The 19,915-nt window shown below is 40.7% G+C and overlaps 1 protein-coding gene across 1 annotated transcript; it reads right to left on the bottom strand.

The window, feature by feature from the left end:
- Positions 1-1,269: 1,269 nt before the first annotated feature.
- LOC107200034 (RING finger protein 151-like) lies at positions 1,270-19,855 on the bottom strand. Its single transcript, XM_015617946.2, has 7 exons — positions 19,713-19,855; positions 15,383-15,497; positions 14,198-14,421; positions 12,841-12,980; positions 10,838-11,000; positions 9,357-9,477; positions 1,270-8,390 (listed from the first exon to the last, which is right to left on the bottom strand). The coding sequence occupies exons 3-7, from the start codon at positions 14,401-14,403 to the stop codon at positions 8,157-8,159; spliced, it is 864 nt and encodes a 287-aa protein (XP_015473432.1). The 5' UTR covers positions 14,404-14,421; positions 15,383-15,497; positions 19,713-19,855; the 3' UTR covers positions 1,270-8,156.
- Between the last annotated feature and the right edge of the window lie 60 nt (positions 19,856-19,915).

Raw genomic sequence — 19,915 nt, 5'->3', positions numbered from 1 at the left:
GTTCTGGTTCTTCAGAGTTTAAAATACACAGCATGTCACATTAGTAATTTTCAAGCTAGGAGGAAATAAAGGGTTGGTTACATTGGTGTACGAAATCTCTGTAAATTTAGTTAAAATTGAAAAAGAAAGTGTGTGTGTAATCATGTTTTTTGTTTTGCTTTTTGTTTTATTTAGTTCTGTGACTCTTCAATGCAAAGTGGTTCCTTTCATGGATAAATTCAGCATGAAATAATGCTGTTTAAAACTCAGGTGTTACTTGGTTTGCTCTTTAAAATGGGATTGCTACCATGAGCAAATAACACTTGAAAGTCTTCAATTTTACTTTTGATACTCTGCCTAAAAAAAGCCATTTTCAAGTTTTGCTTCCTGACTGGAACACCAGGAAGTGGCTAACTTCAGAGACTCCTATGCTTACTTGATGAGCAGAACAAGGGGAGGAGGGTGAGTGAGGCAGAAGACATCTCCAGTGCAGCACAGACAGGCAAAGGCACAGTCTGTGTGTGGCAGAAAGCGAGACAAGTTGTGTGCATTGGTTTTTGCTTCCATAATCTTTAGCTGCTGTGCAGTCTGTAATGTGGCTGAGGGTCAGGTGCACAGTGAGAGGTGTAGGAGATAAACAGGTTGTCAGCCCAGATCCTGGACAGGTCTCTGGTTGGCTTTCAGCCTTTATTTTTCTGCTGAGGAACTTCTCCATCAGGTAAGAGAATGTGTCTAGATAGTGGAGGCAGAGGACTGCATGCAGCAAATTGCTGCTTGAGTGCCCCATGTCAAGATTGCTCATGTTTAAGCAAATACAACAGCTCTGTTGTTTTGCTCTTTTTACATGTTCCCACCTGAGTTTTTGTAGTGGCCATAAAAAAACTTGCCTTAGGGGTGAGATCCCTGCAGTTGATGGACAGAGAATGTATTTTTCCCTTCTTGCCCCTTCGTTGTCCTGTTGTCTGTGCAGGACTGGAATGCTGTACTCCAGGAATTCTCAATTTTTGCCAGTGCTTTGCTTTCCAAGCAGCTGCTCATCCCATCCAGAAATTCCACTCTTGTGAAGCGGGAGGGAAATCCTGGAGAAGGGATAGTTTGAACACTGCTTGCTTTGTTTATTGCTCCCTTTAGGAGGAAAAAATGCAGCCTCACATAGTCCAGGGCCCCAAGACTGTAATTGCAGTGCATTTGTGACTCCTGTGCTCTGCAGGCCAGTGAACCTAAGTGTCGCTATTCCGTCTGATAAAGAGGGTACTCAAACTTCTGTACAGAATGAAGTGAACCAGTGTGTTAATTATGGTGCAGACCCTTTATTAGTTCAACTTTTATACAAAGTGTACTTCAAAGTGATACAAAGTATTACCATTTATTATACACACCAGAGATTGAGATCTGTTAAGGGCTGGTTTATCCTTGTGCATATAAAGGTAGAAAATGTAGATAGACTGGCAGCGACCCATGATGCTGGAAGACAGTTCAGTGTTTACTCAGTTAATAGAAAGTTGCATAGAATTGTAGGTCTTTATAAAGGCATCTTCTACGTGGTAAAATCTCCCTGACCAACGTACTCCATCTGACAACAGTACAGGAGAAAGGCAAGGCTAGTACTGCTCCGTGTCAATACTACCCAGCACTTCTAAGGAAAGCGGCTGTAGAGAAGCACCATGCCAGAAACATCCAAGAGGACAGCACATGGAAAATTTCATTTGCAAGGCTACCAGTTTCTATAAATTGTAGGAACTGTTTGCAGCTGGGGTCTATTAATATAATATTTCATACAAACACCTAAGAACATTTCAGATAAAGCCACTTTTGGCCAGTCAAAATACATCACTATAGCAAGTATTTTGCTTGACTGTGCATTCCTTTCCCTTCTATGCTGACAAGAAACTGTTGTAACATGCAAGTTCCACATACCTTAACCACTTGCTTTCTCTGAGTTTGTTTCTGAATCTCCCATGCTTGGTACTGTGACACTGTGTACCCACCTAAGTGTGGATAAAGACTTAATCTCCTTTTAATTCTAATGCCATGTTAACTCCCTGCCATACGCTGGCAGCTCACACTGGTAAGCTGGCTGGTGGCACCAAGCTGGTGCAGCCACATCTCTGCTTTTGGGCTGAGGGAACAGTCACACCACACTTGTTCTCTCTCTTTGCTCTTCCTCTTATAGCTGCAAAGAGCCAGAGACAGCAACTCAAAATACAACAATTTGCATAGTTACTGGTCCACTTGGAGTAGCAGTTCCATTTGGGAGGAAATGGAACTGATTAAAGTGTGATTTAGTATGAGAATAGTAATACCAGTAATTCCATGCTGGAATCCTCCTGTAATGCGCTTTTAGCAGTGTCTCATACAATGCTAAAGTATGATCATGACTAGGGAAGTAGCATTTCCAAGTGAATGTCTTTAAATTCTGTCAAGTCTAGTACAATATTTGGAGTCTTAGTTTTTGTGAACTGGACTTACAGACTATTTGAAAGAAAGAAAAAAAATCCCTTGCTGCTGCCAACTGCTATTAAGAGCTGCATAATACATGAGAGTGGAAAAGCAAGAAGTAGATAAAATATTAACATAACAGGCTATTTAATGTCAGTCTAGTCAGTTGTAAGACAGGTCAAGTGATGACGATACTTCAGCAATGCCACCCTGTGGGGGGTTCATTAGGAGAGACTGAACTGTTATCAACTCAGAGGAATGGCATAAAGCTTAAAGTCACCAGAGTCACTGATGCCATTAGCTACTCTGTGCCTATTTAAAACATCTCTGAAAGTGCTTTTTCTGCTAAAGGAAACCCAAGCTGACAGCCCATTCCAGCAGCCAGTTGCCAAAGTGTTGCCACATTTCCACACTGGAAGTTCAGACTGTCAGAGCTTGATTGCACAGCAGAAAATCCTTCCTTATCACCTAGGACATGTTTTCTCATGCAGTCTCATGTCCATCACTCAGGGAAAAGACAGAAGACCAAATGGTAAGTAAACATTAAATAAACCCTATTTCCCATACTAGGAGAAATTTAGTCATAAATGTGTGTGTGAAGTTTCTAGAGCAAACAAATGCAGAGATCCCATTATGGGGAACACATAGAGCTAATAACTTGCTTTCTTCTGTGGTCAGAACAGAAAAGATTGGGTTACTGCCCTCTGACTCAGGAAAGATGATCTAGTTCACTGAGTTCGAAAGGATTTTGAAGTAATTTTCTTTACATTAGGCAAAGTAGATAAAGTCACATCACAACCACAGTTACAGTACACAGAAAAGTACTAACTGAATCTAATAGCATGAAATCTGGTGTTGCCAAAAAGCTTGAAAATTAGCGTGAATGCTGCAATAATGTCACGCAGAGCACAGACACTCACAGCTTGCTTGTTTAGAACACGAGAGTACACACAACAGCATTCTTACTTTCTACCTATTGCTTTAATACACACACTGATGTAAGTGAACTGACCACTGAACATTTAGTGTAAATAAAGGTCTTTCCAAATTATAGCTACTGGTTTACTGTTTTAGATTATTAAATACGGCTGCTTAAGAGATGTGCTATGGCACGAATTGGTGTCCCAAATACTCTCAATTACTTTGAATGTGGGGCTTTTTCCCTGAAAACACTCTGCTCTTATAGAACAGCTATTTATATCATTTTTAAATACACAGAACCAGTTTTTAAATATGTGAGACCTGAATATGTGCACATCTGCCTCAGTGGTACTAAAGAAACAGCAAGTTAGAAGGATTTATTAATGCCTGAAATACAGGCAGCTCTGACCACAAATCTTCATAATGTAGACTATGTGCTAAAGAAGATTGCTGCCTCTCTCTTTGGTTATGCTATTAGCTATAAAAGCATTGCTCTGAGTGACAGCAAGGCATGCACTGTAACGCAGTTGCTTTCTAAACTATAAAATGAACATATTCTGGTTGTTGAACTTGCACACATTTTCCCTAGCCTTCAAAACTGAACACATTCAGTAAACAGAAGGCCAGATATCTTTATAGTTAGTCCACTGATTAGCTGAGAATATGGCTTAGTTATACCAGTGAAAACAACATGAATGGGCTGTGTAAAAAGTTTGGAGAAAGTCTTTGAACAGATTTCTCATGCAGTGCTTACAGATAAATGCCTCCTTGATTTGGTGCTCTGTTAAAAAAATCCTATTGCTAACTTTGAATCATAGAATCAAGGGTGGAAAAGACCAAGTTCAACTGTCAACCCAGAACTAGCCCTACAACCCCTAAACCACTAAACCATTGCCCAGCCCCAGATCCTGACATGTCTTCAACACCTCCAGCGATGATGACTCCACCATTTCCCTGGGCACCTTATTCCAATGCTTGACCTCCCTGACAGTGAAATTTTTTTTTCTAACATCTAATCTGAATCTCCCCTGTCTGAGCTTAAGGCCATTTCCTCTTGTCCTCTCACTGGAGACACAGTAGTGAAGACCAGTCCCCACCTGCCTACACCCTCATTTTAGGGAGCTGTAGAAAGTGAAGTGGTCCTCCCTGAGCACCCTCTTCTTTAGACAAAACAAACTCAGCTCTTTCAGCTGCTCCTCACAAGTCAAACTTTCTAGACCTCTCCTGAGCATTGTTGCCCTTTGCTGGACAGCTGAAATGCTGCCCTTCAGCATTTCAATTTCCCTTTTAAACTGAGAGGCCAAAACTGGACACAGCACTTGAGGTGTGGCCTCACCAGTACCAAATGCAGAGGGACAGTCACTGACACACTATTTCTGATACCGGCCAGGATGCCATTGGCCTTCTTGGCCACCTGAGCACACGCTGGCTCATATTAAGCCGGCTGTCAACCAGCACACCCAAATCCCTTTCTGCTGAACAGATCTCAAGTCACTCTGCCCTCAGCCTGTAGCACTGCATGGGGTTGCTACAACCCAAGTGCAGGACCCAGCACTTTGCCTCACTGAACCTCGTGCAGTTATCCTTGGCACACTGATCGAGTCTGTCCCGGTCTGTCTGCACAGCCTTCTGACCCTTGAGCAGATCAACACTCCATCCAATGAGGTGCTGTCTGCAAATTTACTCAGGATGCACTCAATCCCCACATTCAGATCCTTAATAATGGTGTTAAACAGGACAGGCCCAAATACTGAGCTCTGAGGTACACACTAGTGACCAGCTGCCAACTGGACTTAGCTCCATTCCCTACCACTCTCTGGGCCTGACAACCAGCCAACTTTTTATCCATTGGAGAGTCTGCCCATCCAAGCCCCAAGCAGCCAGTTTTTCTAGGAGGATCCTGTGGAAGATGGTGTGAAATGCTTTACTCAAGTCAAGACAGACAATATCACCAGCCTTTCCCTCATCTTCTCAGCAGACCACTTAGTCATAGGAGATCAGATTAGTCAAGCAGGACCTGCCTTTCTTAAATCTATGCTGTCTTCAAGGGGCTTCATCCCTTAGTTGTCTTGCACATGCCATGTAATGGCACTCAGGATGATCTCTTCCAGAACTTTGCCCAGAGCTGAGGTCAGGCTGACAGGCTTGCAGTTCCCCAGATCATCCTTCCAACCATTCATGTAGATGGGATCTACTTATCTCCTGTCAGCTGGAACTTCTCCAGTTAAGCAGGACTGTGATAGATGATCTAAAGTGTTTTGGCAAAAAATTCTTTTGCCAGTTCCCTCATTACTCTGGGGTGAATGCCATCAGGACCCACAGAGCTGTGAGTGTCTAACTGACATAGCAGGTCACTAACCATCTTGTCCTGGACTATGGGGGCTTCACTCATCTGCCCATCAACAACTTCCATCTCGGGGAGCTGGGTATCCTGAGGACAACTGATCCTGATATTGAAGACTGAGGCAAAGAATGCATTAAGTACCTCTGACTTTTCTTCAACCCTTGTTACTACACCACCCTCTGGTTTCAACTAATGACAGAGACACTCCTTGACCCTCCTTTTGCTGTCAACATATTTATAGACACTTTTTATGTTGTCTTTAACTGTAGGGGCCAAAGCAAGTTCTTATTGGGTTTTATCCCTTTTAATCTTCTTCCTACATGACCTTGTGACAGCCTTATAGTCCTCTGAGAGTCCTTCCAGAGGTGATACATTCTCTTTTTTTCCCCTTAAGTTCCAGCCTAAGTTCTCTGTTTAACATCCCAGTCTTTTTCCTTGACAACTTGTCTTTCTACACATAGGGACAGTCTGTTCCTGAATATTTAACAATTCCTTTTTAAAACACATCTAGCCTTCCTGGACTCCTTTGCCCTTCAGGACTGACTTGATCAATCAATGTCCTAAGCAGGCCTGTCTCACCAAAATGTCTGCTCACCAAAGTCCAAAGCAGAAGTTCTGCTGGTGCCCCTCCTTACTTCAGCCAGTATAGAAAACCCTAACAGTTCGTGGTCATTCTGCCCAAGATGGCCACTGACCATCACATCACCCACCAGTCTTTCTTTGCCCATAAACAACAGTGTCCCTCCTCCTCTGTTAGGTTCATTTGCCAGTTGTGTTAGTTAGAAAGCCGTCTTCCACACATTCCCATAACCCCCTAGGCAGCTTCCTCTCTGTTGTATTTCCAGCAGACATCTGGCAAGTTTAAGTCACCCATGAGTACAAAGGCTGGTGACTCTTGACACCTCTGCCAGCTGCTTGTAGAACATCATCAGCCTGTTCCTGGCTGGGTGGTCTCTAAGAGACTCCCACCATGACATCTACCCTGTTGACCTTCCCTGTGATCCTCACCTGGAGACACTCAACTGTGTCATCTCCATCATCAATTTCAATACAATCAAAACACTCCCTATTGTACAGTGCTATCCAACCACTCCTGCTTCGCCTTCCTCTTCCAAAGAGCTCATACACAGCCATTGCAGCACTCCCATCATGAGTCATCCCACCATGTTTCTGTGATGGTGACAACATCAACACCTTATGGCTGAACAACGGCTTCCAGCCCCTCCTGCTTGCTGCCCTCGCTGTGTGTTGGTGTAGATGCACTTTTTAGCCGGCCCAACAGTTTGCCCATATAACAGACCTGCCACCCTAGGTTCATCTCTAGTGACCCTCCACTTTCTCAGGTGCATTTGACTGATACATTTGCCTCAGGGGAGGTAGAGAATGGCTCTACCAGTCAATCTCAGATGCTCTAATGTCCCTTAACCCTTCCACCTCCCCTCTGAGTTGAACTGCTAAGCAGAGCAGATCACTGACCTACTCACACCCACAGAGGTGTTCTGTTACCCTCTGATGCCAGTGCCAAGCTCTGGCATTCCCTGCAGCCTGCTTGAGCATTAACACAGATGTCTGAAGCACAAGTGATTGTGCAAATATTAATCTCTTGTGCATATCAAGTAGTCTTAAACCTGCCACAAGAAAACTATGGATACTCTAGGTATTTATATATACTTTAAAGACATTGAGTACCAAATGGACTGGTCTTATGCTTAAAAGATCCTGTAGAAATACCTGATACTTTCACATATAAAAGCTTCAAAATTTTAAATAAGAAGCAGATCCATTCCCACAAACTCAAAGTTATTCTCACATCTGTTTAAAGGGTTTTAGACTGTTCTACTATCTCGGACTTTAGTCTCTTAAGTGTGTATCAGCCTGGGAAATGAGAAGAAGCTCTAAAGCAAGAGTCAACCTCACCTCTGTTACACAGCAGAAAAATTACAATTTAAAGTGCTTGCTTTCCACCTTTGAAATAAGACCTTCTACAGACTACAAACAAACAAAATCTCATTAATTTCTATTACTGACTTACTAATTCTACTACTCACTTTTCTCCAAATTAAGTACATCTTAAATGCACACATTTGCTTTTTTCTTTGAAACATAGATACTTAAATGTTTTTTTCTTCCTGATCCATAATAGTCTGTATCTTTGACTTTAAAAAGCTATAGCTTTCAGTCTTGAAAGAATCCTGTAAGCGATGCAGTAAAGAGAGAATAAATCAAGTCTCCTTCACCATTTTATAAAAACATTAGCTAAAAATATGTCTTCCAATTACTGGTTTTAATGACCAGTATTCCCTCAGAAAAAAAATCTGTTTGTTTTTATGGCCCCAAAGGAAATATAGTTGTAATTCAGACTTTAAAAGAAAATCAGTAAATTGGAAATTATATTAAGTTTACCAATCATTCAAAGGATGTAGTTTGCCAGAAGCCAGTATTTGAAGAAAATGCTTTTTGAGCTTAGTACTATTTAGATAACTGTAACTTCCCTAGGTTTTCTTTTTACACTCTCTAGTCGTGTCAAAGGACGGAAATTTGACTTCCTGCTTCCCTCTGTAGTAGTTAATCTACAGTCCTTCTGCAGCCCCTTCAGCAGCTCCATTAGCTCCCGTTTTTCCAGCTCTGCTTGCTCCAGCTCTTGACGGTGCTGTCTCTCCGCAGCCATCAGAGACCGTACATCTGACATCATTCGTGACATCTGACTCTGAAATAGCAAATACAAATTTACTGCAAGAAACAAACCCTCCTCTAATGATGGTGCAATGAAGTTGAACTGGCCATGCACGTAGGGTGATGGAGTCTTAGGAATAAAAAACACTGAAATAATTTTTTGATAGTGTAACAAATGTAAACAATTTGAGACACAATCCAGCATTCACCTTCTGAGATGGTCTTGTTCTAAAGATTCCTGTATGTTTTTCAAAAATATTTTGTTTTCATATTTTGTTTCTTACTAAGTATGATAAGAAACAGCCAATTTACCCACTTGCTGCTTTTATTTTCTATTTCAAGAATCCAAACAAAACATGGTTGTGGTTTTGTTCAGATATATTCTTTGAGGATTTAAAATTAAATCCAGTAAAAATAAAAATGTAAACTATAAAAAAACTTCATAAAGCTTTCAAAAACTATTGCTTTAAAAATCATTGTTCTGTGATATAATACAAACAGGACGAATAAAAGGATAAGACAGCCTTGCTTGTTACTTGATGAAGTTTACTGTGAACCTTGTCAACCTTCTGATCACAGTGCAAATACCACTGTTGGCAGTAAGGCTCTGTGTCAGCTCTGGACTAAGCCACTTTGGATAGCAATTAAAAATTGAGCTGGATGTTTAATTACATCCAGTTTGTGATGTCTACTCTACATTTAGACACTGAAATCAGTTCCAGATTGATCTGTTGACAATGTTACGCACACAGAGAACACGGATGGAGCACCCAGGTGAACTCCAGTGAACCTGAAGCAGATAAACCACAGGAATACAACATCCAGCCTGCTTCTCCACAGAACTAACCTGGCAAAGCTTTGATGGTTTTGCTTCCCATACTTAACGCCATTTTCCTCTGTATGAGACTTTATTTACAAAATAAGAAATTGCTACTGGGAAAAGCAAAAATCTAGACTGTTAAGAGAGAGGAAAAAAAAAAAAAAAAAAGATTGTATTTACCTTTAGTTCTTCAATTTCATTTTGCAGAATACTCTCTTTTTGGACCATATGCCTTCTCTGTGAATCTAACCTTGACTCCATCTCATGTTTTGCCTCCTCCACTCTGCAGATCATTTCTGACCTAAAAAGTTTATTTCTCCTTGTTAAGTCTTGTAAGCAGAGAAAATAATGATCTTCAAAATCCAGAAAGCCTTCTTGCAGCCAAACAGACTGAACTGATTCCCATCAAGTTCTACAGGATGCCCCTGTAGAGGCATGATTTATTCATTAAAAAAACCCAACAAACCGGCATAAAGAAATGCATTGTGCCCAGGGGCACTAAAGTGCCCATGAGGAGCTGATAGAGGGACAATCATATCATATCCTCAAGTAATTCCATGAGCTCAAGAAGGTGTATTTATGACTTCAAGTGATTTTCTGCTGTTTGCCTACAGTATGTGCTTGCTAAGTGTTATGAAATAGAGGCAGCCAAGATAAAAAGTCTGAATCCTATAATACTAAACATGTAAGGAAGTGAGAAAGCATGAGCATGTGGCCACGGAAGGCATTTGCAGACACAGTTTAGTGCTGGGCCTGGCAGTGCTGGATTAACTACTGGACTCAATGATCTTAAAGCTCTTTTCCAATGTAAATGATTCCATGGTTCAGTGTAATCTTGTTCACTTTTATGGTGGACACAAAATGACAGTATGCAGCAAACTGTTACAGCCTAGTCACTCACACAGCTCCACAGGCAAAACCAGATGGCACTACAATAACCTTCTGAGTTCAGAAACCAGGTAGCAGAATCCTTTGTGTCTCCACACATTTAAACCGTATTTGAGCCTACCTTCACAGCAGTGTTCAAAAACACAACACTTAGGAGCTGAAAGATACAAATGGGAAGGGGCATGAAGGGGGAAAAAAAGAAGTCCAACTGGAATATACTGAAAAGGGAAAACTAGAGAAGCATACATAAGAGGAAAACAAGGATGCTGGTAAGAAGAGTCATTGACTGGCTGTTAATCTACCAGGACTTAAAAAAAATCAAAATTAGACCTTCAGTAGTTGAATCAACCTGTACCTACCAAAATAATTACAGATTTTTATCTTCTAAATCAGTAAAAACATAATCTAAATATAATTATTAAATAATGTGACTTTGCGTCTGTAAGAGGCCAATAGAAAAATTAAATTACCAACTTCAGTTTTCTTAGGTTTTTTGCCATTTTAAATAGTTAAGTTCACAGTTCTGTTCAACTGCAAGCGATGGTATTTTAAAATTTATAGTAACTTGGAAAAAAAAACAAACCCAACAACAAAAGAGTCAAAAGAGCAAATGTTTAAAGCCTATGCTGACACAAAATTCTGTCCTGCTAGCATCAAGTAATTAATGGACCATTTAACACATCCCAGAATCCAGTGCTAGTATTTCAAAGTGCTTCATGCAGTGACTTTAAGCCCAGCCCAACACAGACAGGAGAGAAACAGAAGGTTTGTACCGAAGCAGCTCCAGCTCGGTTCTTAGCTCTGCCACACAGTTGTGCTGCGTGTCCTCTGCGCTGAGGATGGTGTAGCCACAGCCATTGGGGCACTCCCGGCTCCGGTACTCGCACACCGCCAGGTGCCCGTCCAGGTTACGCCGCTCAATCTGCACCGTACAGCCTGGGCAAGGGAGAGCAAGGCAAGACAGCCACTTACAACAAAAGCATTTTGAGTCTTTCCAAACAAAAACACTCAAGAAAGGAAGCTGAGAAAAGTGATTTCTTTAGGATAGGAAATATGACGGTTACACATACATAGCTACCAATACAATGCTGTTAAAAGGTCTTATTAAGGTACATATCCATTAACTGAAAATACTGAAAGGTTGGAAGGAGGTATTTTTGTAAGGTCTTCTACTGCTGGTCTGGCATTAAATCAACTTCAGTAATGATAGTCCTGATGCCAAGCTAAGACACTAGCAGCTTGCCTGTGCTACCATCATAGATTGCAATGACTGGAATAGATAAATACACATGTGTAAAAAAATATTATGCTATCAAACTTAGAAAAAAGTCCAAAGATGTAGTAAAGAGAGATGTGGGTGAGATGGAATGTAAACTTGTTTTCCAGATAATTTGTTTGTCTTGTAAATAATGTACTAGACCATATAAATAAGTCAGAACATTTATTTATGAACATTTAATAACTCATAAAAAGATAGAAATATTTCCACAGAATTTCTAGGATACAAACTTTGCAGTTCTGTAGTGATTAAAGTGGAATGCAAAGAATCAAAAATAAGCACTATATAAATTATTGCTATATTTAACACTCTAAAATTGAAGTTTGTACTCTTAACTTATGAAGTCAAACTTAGGAAGTTTGTAGTTAAATCTTTGAGTATCACTTTGTTGAAATACACACTTGCATTTAATTTGAAGAGAATATCAATTTAAGGAAACTGAAACAATGTTTCAGTAAACTGAATGTTCAGAAACTGAAACAAAGTTTCAAGTATTGAAACTTCCCAACAAACCATACCAAAATAAGTTCTCTAGAAGTGTCTTATTAATAAATAAAATGAGTTTTAATCGAGGCACTCGAAATACACCCTATGTACTCTTGGGAAAGAGTTAAAGAGATGTAAGAGCCTTCACAACCCAAACACCAGACACCCAGTGTGGTGTAAAAACATGCATCTGTGAAACACTGTAAGATACATAAATCTGTAAAATATTACGGTTTCTGTAGGAAGTAGAAGAGGTGAATCGAGAATCTGCAGAAGTCACTTACTTCTGAGAGAAATTATAACTTCCAGCAGAGCAATTCTAGTACCTTTATCATCTCATAATTAATTACAATGGCAGACTGAACTATGCCCTTAGCATCATTAATTAGAAATTAACTTTGTCTAGGAACATACAACATTTCAAATGAAACCAACTAGGAAATTTTAACAGTTTGTTCCTTTTTAGAGGCATGTTTCTTTCTCAGGAGCTGTAGCCTTGTTTTAAATAAAAATCTCAACATGAACAACTCTAACAAGAATTTAGCTTAGAATAATTCTTATTTCCAAGATACATTCTTGTTAAAACCATGTCACAGAGTTGGCAGCTGCACATGCACTAAGAAACTAGGTGTTTTATAAATAAATTATGACCCCTAAGTCTTCTGCAGTGGCTACTGCATTCAAACATCAGATCATGCTGTCAGTATTGGAAAACAAACTCATAACTTGATAGAAAGCAAAACTAATGCAGTACTACATTTTCATACATTTGAAGCTCACCATACTCATTTTGGTTACTTTTTGGGTAAGAAACAGTTGTTAATCATAACGACTGCCATAAACTGGAACTGTATTTTGTTCAAAAACACTGCTGCAAAGAGCAGGTCATGCCAATGGTCGACTTTGAATTTCTGTCAGAAAATAAAGGCCATTATTGCAGTTCTGTTAATGGGAAGATGGCAAACGTGTTTTTAAAATATAAAGGATTCAGCTTCTTTGAATGTTACTCACCAGCATTGGAGCAAGGTATCTGACTGTACTCACACTCCCTTTCATGCCTGTCTATAGATTCCAGAGAGCAAACCATTTCACAGCCATACTCTCTGTTTCTGCAATGTAGCTGAAGACGGTTTAAATCATTTTTCATGTATCTACAACCAAAGAAAAGAATTTGTTCTTAAATCTGGGAACATTATTGAAAAATTTGTATTTTCAACTTTTGGGAAAAGAAAGCAAGATTCTAATCTCCATTAGGAAAAAAACGTAACTAGCTTAATTTATTTATTTTTTTTAAGAATTCAAGTGACCATATCAGAAAAAAACAGTTTGAAAGAAACAATGTTAATGGAAAATTCAGTCTCCAAATTTAAATATGCAAATGAAATATTTAGTTTTGAATACTTTTTAACTGTGTCCTTTCATTGGCTCAGCAGATATTATCAATAACAAACACCAGGGCTACTCATTTGCCATTTAAGTTCTGTGTTTCTAAACATGCCAGACTAAAGGACTACAGTGATGCAGACAAAACAATCTAAAAATTAAATCCTAGTGTTCTGTCTACACTGTAGTTAACTTCCAGATAGTAAAATGTCATGAATGAAAAATTATGTTGTGAGTATTAACCAAATTAAATTTACTGTAGCTGGAGATTTTAAATACATAACTGTTAATCTGAGCAAGATTAGATAATGCAGGTGTTAAATAACAAGCAATATCTATTGTCGAAACTCTCTTGTTCTGATACTAGCAGGAATTAACAGTTTAAAAACAGAATAATTTGTTTGGGAAGGACCAACAACAATCATCTGGTCCAACTGTCTGACTAGTTATAGAAAACAGCCTGCTTTACATGACAAGGCAGTTCACAATAGATATTTCTACGTCTAAAGATCTTCTTCAATAAGGACTTGAAGGTCAAAAATTCTGTTCATATCTCCAGGAATTGTTAATGACAAACCCCACTATAGCATCTAGCTAAGACTGAAAAGAAAAGTAAGATAGTGTATGTAGTGACTGTTATCAAGAGTTGCTTTGATTGCTTTCTCTAAAATAAAGTATGGAAAAGTTTTGATGCCATAAAGGACATTCAGAATAATATCCAGACAGGTATCTAGAATCAGCATTCAAGATATAAAAAGGTGGAGAACAAGCCAAGTGTTCTTTCAGTTTTGAAATCCTAGCACCCTAAAAGTTAGTTATAATAAATAGAAAATGCTAATGCTTTCAATGCAAGTAGTTGGTGTCTACCATGGGCACACTGGATAAAGACAGCCTGCGTGGCAGTACTGACAGATGAAGCTGTGCAAGCAAAACTGAGAAATCCTAAATTAATGTAATTTCAACACACAGCAAGATTATTGGATACCTGTACAGAGGTCGTAGCAAAGACACATCAATCACTTGTCTGTCTTCAGGGCAGTTACTGTGATGAACAAGCCACCCATGGATACAGGCAGTGCAGAAAGCGTGTTCGCAAGGAGCCTGCAGCGGGTCTTCCAACACGTCTCGGCAGATGGAGCACAACAGCCCTTCATTAACATAGCCCACGAAGCGTTCAATATCATAACCCATGCTCTCCACACCGGCAACCTATTCAAAAACCCCAAACACACAGAAATAAAGCAATTTTTGTGCTGAATCTGTATGGGTAGATCCACAAAGAAGCCTGAAAGCAATCCGAAAAGCATGGAGACCTTATTGTGAATAAAGAAGTGAATGTGTGCATGTAAACAAACATACACTTTAGAGACTTTCAGATTTAAGTGGGAATTTGAGAATTGTGCTGCTGGATGTCAAAATCATAATTTTCCATCAAGATATTCTGACTTGGGCACAGTTGAGCTGCCCTTCTTCTCAGTGCTGTTATTGAACATAATTGTAGCAGCCACCTTGAAGCATACAGTTGCTATTTATTTGAATTCTATCTGAAGCAGAAACATCACAGAAGTTCAAATGCAAGTGTTTGCTTTCCATTTTAATATCATTTGTTTTCCAATTTTAATACCTTTCATGTAATGCCTAACAAACTTACAAAACAGTATTCTTACTAACAACAGCTGCAGCACTTTCAGCTAACAGATCCTGGATTTATGAACTGCACATCACTTAAGATGTTGCTTTCATACTGAAAGAAAGATTCTCTACTCACTGTAGACCTCTGTTTCAGATGGAACAGCATGAAATCTCCACATGCCTAAAGACATACTTAATATTCAGGAAGTTAAAGAAGTCAAAACTGCAGCTAACCCTGAAATCATGAAGAGCTACTGTCTTTTCCTACATGATCTATTTTATAAAACTGAGGAGCTTCTGACTGGATTTGAAAGCTTTGCGAAGAAGAACTAGTGGGCAATCTCCATATAAATCCTATCATGAAAAACCTTGAGGAATTTGGTAAGAGTCCATGGAACTTGCTCAAAAGAGTAAGTTTTAGGCTCCACACTGCTCCTTGACATATAAAGTTACTTCTGTAAGCCCACTGAGACTCGAGAAAGAGGTTTTCATTAGTTGTGAGGTTTTTAAAGTAAAATAGAAAAGGAAGATACCTTACCTTTGTAGATTTTACTACATATATATGTAGTCTGCTCCAAATACTTCAGAAACAGTTTTCTGATCAGTAAGGCATGTAATACTTCCTTCAGTTTCTCTTCACTGCTTTATTATGCCTATAAGAATAATTAGAAAGAGTAAGGCTCGGTAGTGTTTCCTACGTTACTGAGTGCTATGTCTAACAAGCCAGCTACTAAACAGATGCTGACCTAACAGCCCATTAAAACCAAGTTTTCAAAGCAAGCCACTGAAAACCTACAATTCAACAAAGAAAAACCAACTAGATTAGGGTGAAAAAATCATCAGTCTCTCTTTCAATTACTACTGATGCAGATATTTATTACAAAACTGAACACCCTGCTGATGATCATTTTTGAAGACAGTTTTGCTTGTAAGACTGAAGACAACAGAATTTAGTATTGTTGAAAAGCAGCAACTGAAATCTGGTAAAATCATATTCCTCAAAAAGATGGAAGTTTCTTACCCAGTCATGACAGGCAGTTCATTTTTACAAGAAAACTATTACAGTCAAGTTTGTTGTATTGGCAAATATCATTGCTGTGTTATGTAGCATAACTAAGGTTGCTCACTTAAAACATAAAAGATGTCATTACTTAAATGCCTTAACTTATGCTAGAGGAGGTAAACTGCATATATAGATTTGATAACATGAAATGTAAGCCGAACACTTTGCTTTGATTTGGTGGATCCCAGAGCATTCTGCTTTGAAAAAAACTTTCAAAGAGAGATAAGAGAGCAAAACTAAGTACTTTTACTTTCCTAGAATTTCTGTTCTACTGGAACTTGGGATGCTGTGAACTAGATTTTGCACAAACACTGCTAGTCCCTTTGGACCAAGTCTTCAAGACACTCTTGGGCATATTTTAGCAAGTTTGAAGACTAACAGAATGCAGGAAAGAGTAGAGTATTTTTATCAAATGGAGAACAAAAACTTTATTGGTTCTTAACAGAGAAATGAAGCGCACCAGCACCAACAAAATACATGTATTATATACATATGCCTCTATATACAAATACGTATGGATGTATAAAGCCTCAGCCAAACTGGAATTCAAATGAAGAGGGGATGGGAACTTTGAGGCAAAAAATACAATCAAAGGGGATTCTTCAGCACATTTTCAAGACTCATGTTGGAGCAGCACAACACAGTGCTGGAACCCTTGTGGCCATGGATCTGGGACCTATGACAACAGCTGTTACTGAAGTCCCAGAATTTTTCCAGTAGGAGTTTCCCAACCTGAAGAACCAGAGACTTTGTCAAGACAGAAGTTATCAACTTCAAGAGATGCACCTTAGTCAAGAGATAAGCAGAGGGAGAGCTTCTGATGAACGTCATGCGCTTTAGCAGTACAGTTCACTTTACCCAGTATCTTCACCACAAAAAGAGATAATTTTCAGTTTCTGCTTATCCCCAGAAACTTCTCTCTTCTCCATTTGGCCTCAAAACTTTTTTTCCCCAGTTCTACTACAATTCACCAACTGCCACACTCCTTTTTTGAGTATACCTAGAAATTACATTATTTTGTTGGGAGATGTCAGTTGCTTAGTTTAAGCAAGTAACTTCTAAATAGAATAAATCACTTATAATTATAATTCCGTGTGATTTAATGTTATTTGCTTATATCTACTTTCCTAGCAGATGTAGCTTGGGTTGCTGGAAGCCTTAGGCTGAAAGCTGTGGGCTTTTGCCTAGACATGCTTTTGGCTGGAACTGAGTTAATTTCCTTAGCAATTTCCCCAGTAGCTGCTACAGAGCTGTGTTTTGCCTTGAGAATGAAAAGAATGTTGCCAATACACCAATGTTTTAGCTGTTGCTAAGTAATGTTTATCCTAAGTCTAGGACACTATTTTAGTTTCCCATGCTCTACTGGGGAACAGGTGCACAAGTAGCACAAACCAGAAGATAAAGAGCTGATGGTCATCAGCAGAAGCTGCAACTCAAGAACAGTTAATAGCTTGCCTGCATGGACATGGCAAGAGAATCCAATAAGCTGTTAGAAGACCCCAGACCAAAAATCACCGCTGGACTAAAAGGGTTGTGTGAAGAGCATGTAGGGGAGAGTGCATAAATTGTAACGGTATCGTTGTGCAGGGATTTCTTTGTTTGAAAGACAAAGCACACAAACTATGGCATGCTATTTGCTTTTTATTGTTTCACATATTTTATTTTTCTCTGCAGTTCTGGACAAGCAAAAATCTCCTCCAGACTTCACAGGTATTAGGTGATTTTTCAACTGTTGTCATCCCATGTTGTTTTCTGGGCAGGCGCACATCCAAAACCAGCCTTGAGCTGTGGACTTCACTTATCTCAAACTTTTGAGATTTGGTGTGGATATGATAACAGAATGCAGACAGGATGTAGTTTCCAACAACGTCATCACATAGCTTGCTAAATGTCTGGCACTAATCAAAGCTATTCCACTGTGAAAGTCAGGACCCTGATGAGAAATTAGTGACCTTCCTTTTTTCATCTGCCATATCTTCTGATTGTGCTTCTTTTCCATGTGACAAAACAAAGCATAAGCATTTAAAAGGGTGGAGTGAACCATGACAGAATTACAGATGTGCATGGCTAAGAAAGCATTTTCAGAAACAGTGGAGGAACAGAGTCCTACGCAGGGCTCAGGGATGAGGTGACACTGAGACATGACATTTCTTCTGCCTTTATTCTCACAAAGACACACTGTGCTTTAGATCCTGCTATACAGGAGTAGTATTTTAGTGTTTTTTGCCACTCTTACGCTGTAAACCACTTCAAGCCAGCATCAATGCACAAAGGGGCAGAATCACCCCTTCAGCTGTGACTGTAGAAGTTATTTATCAGGCACTTGATGCATCAGTCACTAACTGACCTGTTTTAAGACTGAACTGGGGAAAAAAAAAATTAACTTTGGCAGTTTTCTTACAGTAGCCTTAGCCTATCTATCCACAAATTAATGTGCTCCCCACCTCCCTCCACCTCCTCCTTTGAATTAGTGAGAACATTTAATTTGTCCCTTTCCTGAACTGGCTCGTGCAACTCACCATACAGATGACTACACCTTGATTTGATCTGTTAAGCTAGAATTTCTTGTAGGTAGCTCAGTAAAAGCTCCAGGGACTGTGTAAGTATGGCATGACCTGGGCATGTAAGCAGGGATATGAAACTGCAGCCAGGGCAGAAAGGGAAGAAAGACAGACAGCAGCAGTCCATGGTCAAGGATGCCACAGAGCTACTCCTTCACCTCAGCTCACCAGACTGGTACACTGGGGAGTCTGATGAACATTTGTGTAAGAGAAAAGGAACAGAGGAGGGTAAGAATAGATGAACAGCAACATCACATTACACTGATGTAAACAACTGATTATTTTTCAAAAAAGCTTATATAAAAAATATGAGACAATTTAAGGCCTCTACCAGGAACTACATAGCTACAAACTATAGCTATTTTGACAAAGAACATTTTTGTACAACACATGCTGTCCTGCAAAACCTACTCACAACAGTTCTATCCATCACCCGCCTTGCACAGATCATTGTCCCGAGAACGGCAGTGGAGTTGGTGAAGGATCCGGACACAAATCCTGTGAGGAGCGGCTGAGGGAGCTGGCGTTGTTTAGCCTGGAGAAAAAGCGGCTCAAAGGGGATCCTATCGGTGAAAGGAGACCGTAGCCAAGTGAGAACTGGTCTCTTCCAGGCGACCAGCGACAGAATGAGAGAGCATCGCTTCAAGCTGCGCCGGGGCTTGGGTTTCAAGCTGGACAGCAGGAAGTATTTATTCACAGAAAGAGTGGTCAGCCATTGGAACGGGCTTGACGATCTCAGAGGTCTTTTCCAACCTAATTAATTCTGACACCATCTTCGAGGCTGTGCAGGGCCGGGCTCAGCCACCCCGAGCCAAGGTCAGGGTCAGAGGAGCTCTCTCCCCTCGGAGCTGTGGGAGGGGGAATTTTGTACAGGTAACAGGGGAAAGGCCTCTGGATTCGGCCTGGAAAGGCGCTTCAGGGAGAGACAATGATCCTGGTCACAGAGCACAGAGCTGGCCTGGGAACATCTGAAGAAGCTACCCGACACCAAGAAACAGCACCTGCGCGGCCTCAAGGCAGCCTTACAGCTGCACACAACCTTCCCACTCCCTTCCCCACGCGCCAGCGATGCCGCCGCCAGTCCAGCACAGGGCCCTGACAAACGCTGAGCACAAACGCTGAGCACAAACCCCGCGCAGCGCCGCCCGCCCCGGGCCCATCCCCACTTGGACCTCGCTGCCCCTGCCCGGCCCCGCTCGCCTCTCGCCCCCGGCCCGCTCGAAGCCGTGGCCCCGCTCACTCACCCCGCCCGCCGCCGCTCGCTGTCGCGCAGCCGAGCCTCCCTTTACGGCCGCTCTCACTTGACGGCGGCGCGGCAGACAGCCGCTTCGCCATGCTGTGTGTGGCACAGGCTCCGCGGGCCGGCACTGCGCATGCGCATGGCAGCGCCCCCCGAGGACGGGAAGGGCCTTTCCAGGGTCCCTTCCAGCGGCACGGCCCGCGCGCA

This window comes from Parus major, chromosome 2, assembly GCF_001522545.3.
Source record: "Parus major isolate Abel chromosome 2, Parus_major1.1, whole genome shotgun sequence".
Classification (NCBI taxonomy): domain Eukaryota; kingdom Metazoa; phylum Chordata; class Aves; order Passeriformes; family Paridae; genus Parus; species Parus major.
This window is presented reverse-complemented; position numbering and strand designations above follow the sequence as displayed.

Bases quoted from the DNA above. Each gene is read 5' to 3' on its own strand.
- LOC107200034 (XM_015617946.2), bottom strand. From the start codon at position 14,403: ATGGGTTATGATATTGAACGCTTCGTGGGCTATGTTAATGAAGGGCTG. The intron at 11,001-12,840 runs GTGAGTAACATT...TCCCTTGCCCAG, and splicing joins GATACCTTGCTCCAATGCTG to GCTGTACGGTGCAGATTGAG. The intron at 8,391-9,356 runs GTAAATACAATC...TTGCTATTTCAG, and splicing joins ATGAAATTGAAGAACTAAAG to AGTCAGATGTCACGAATGAT.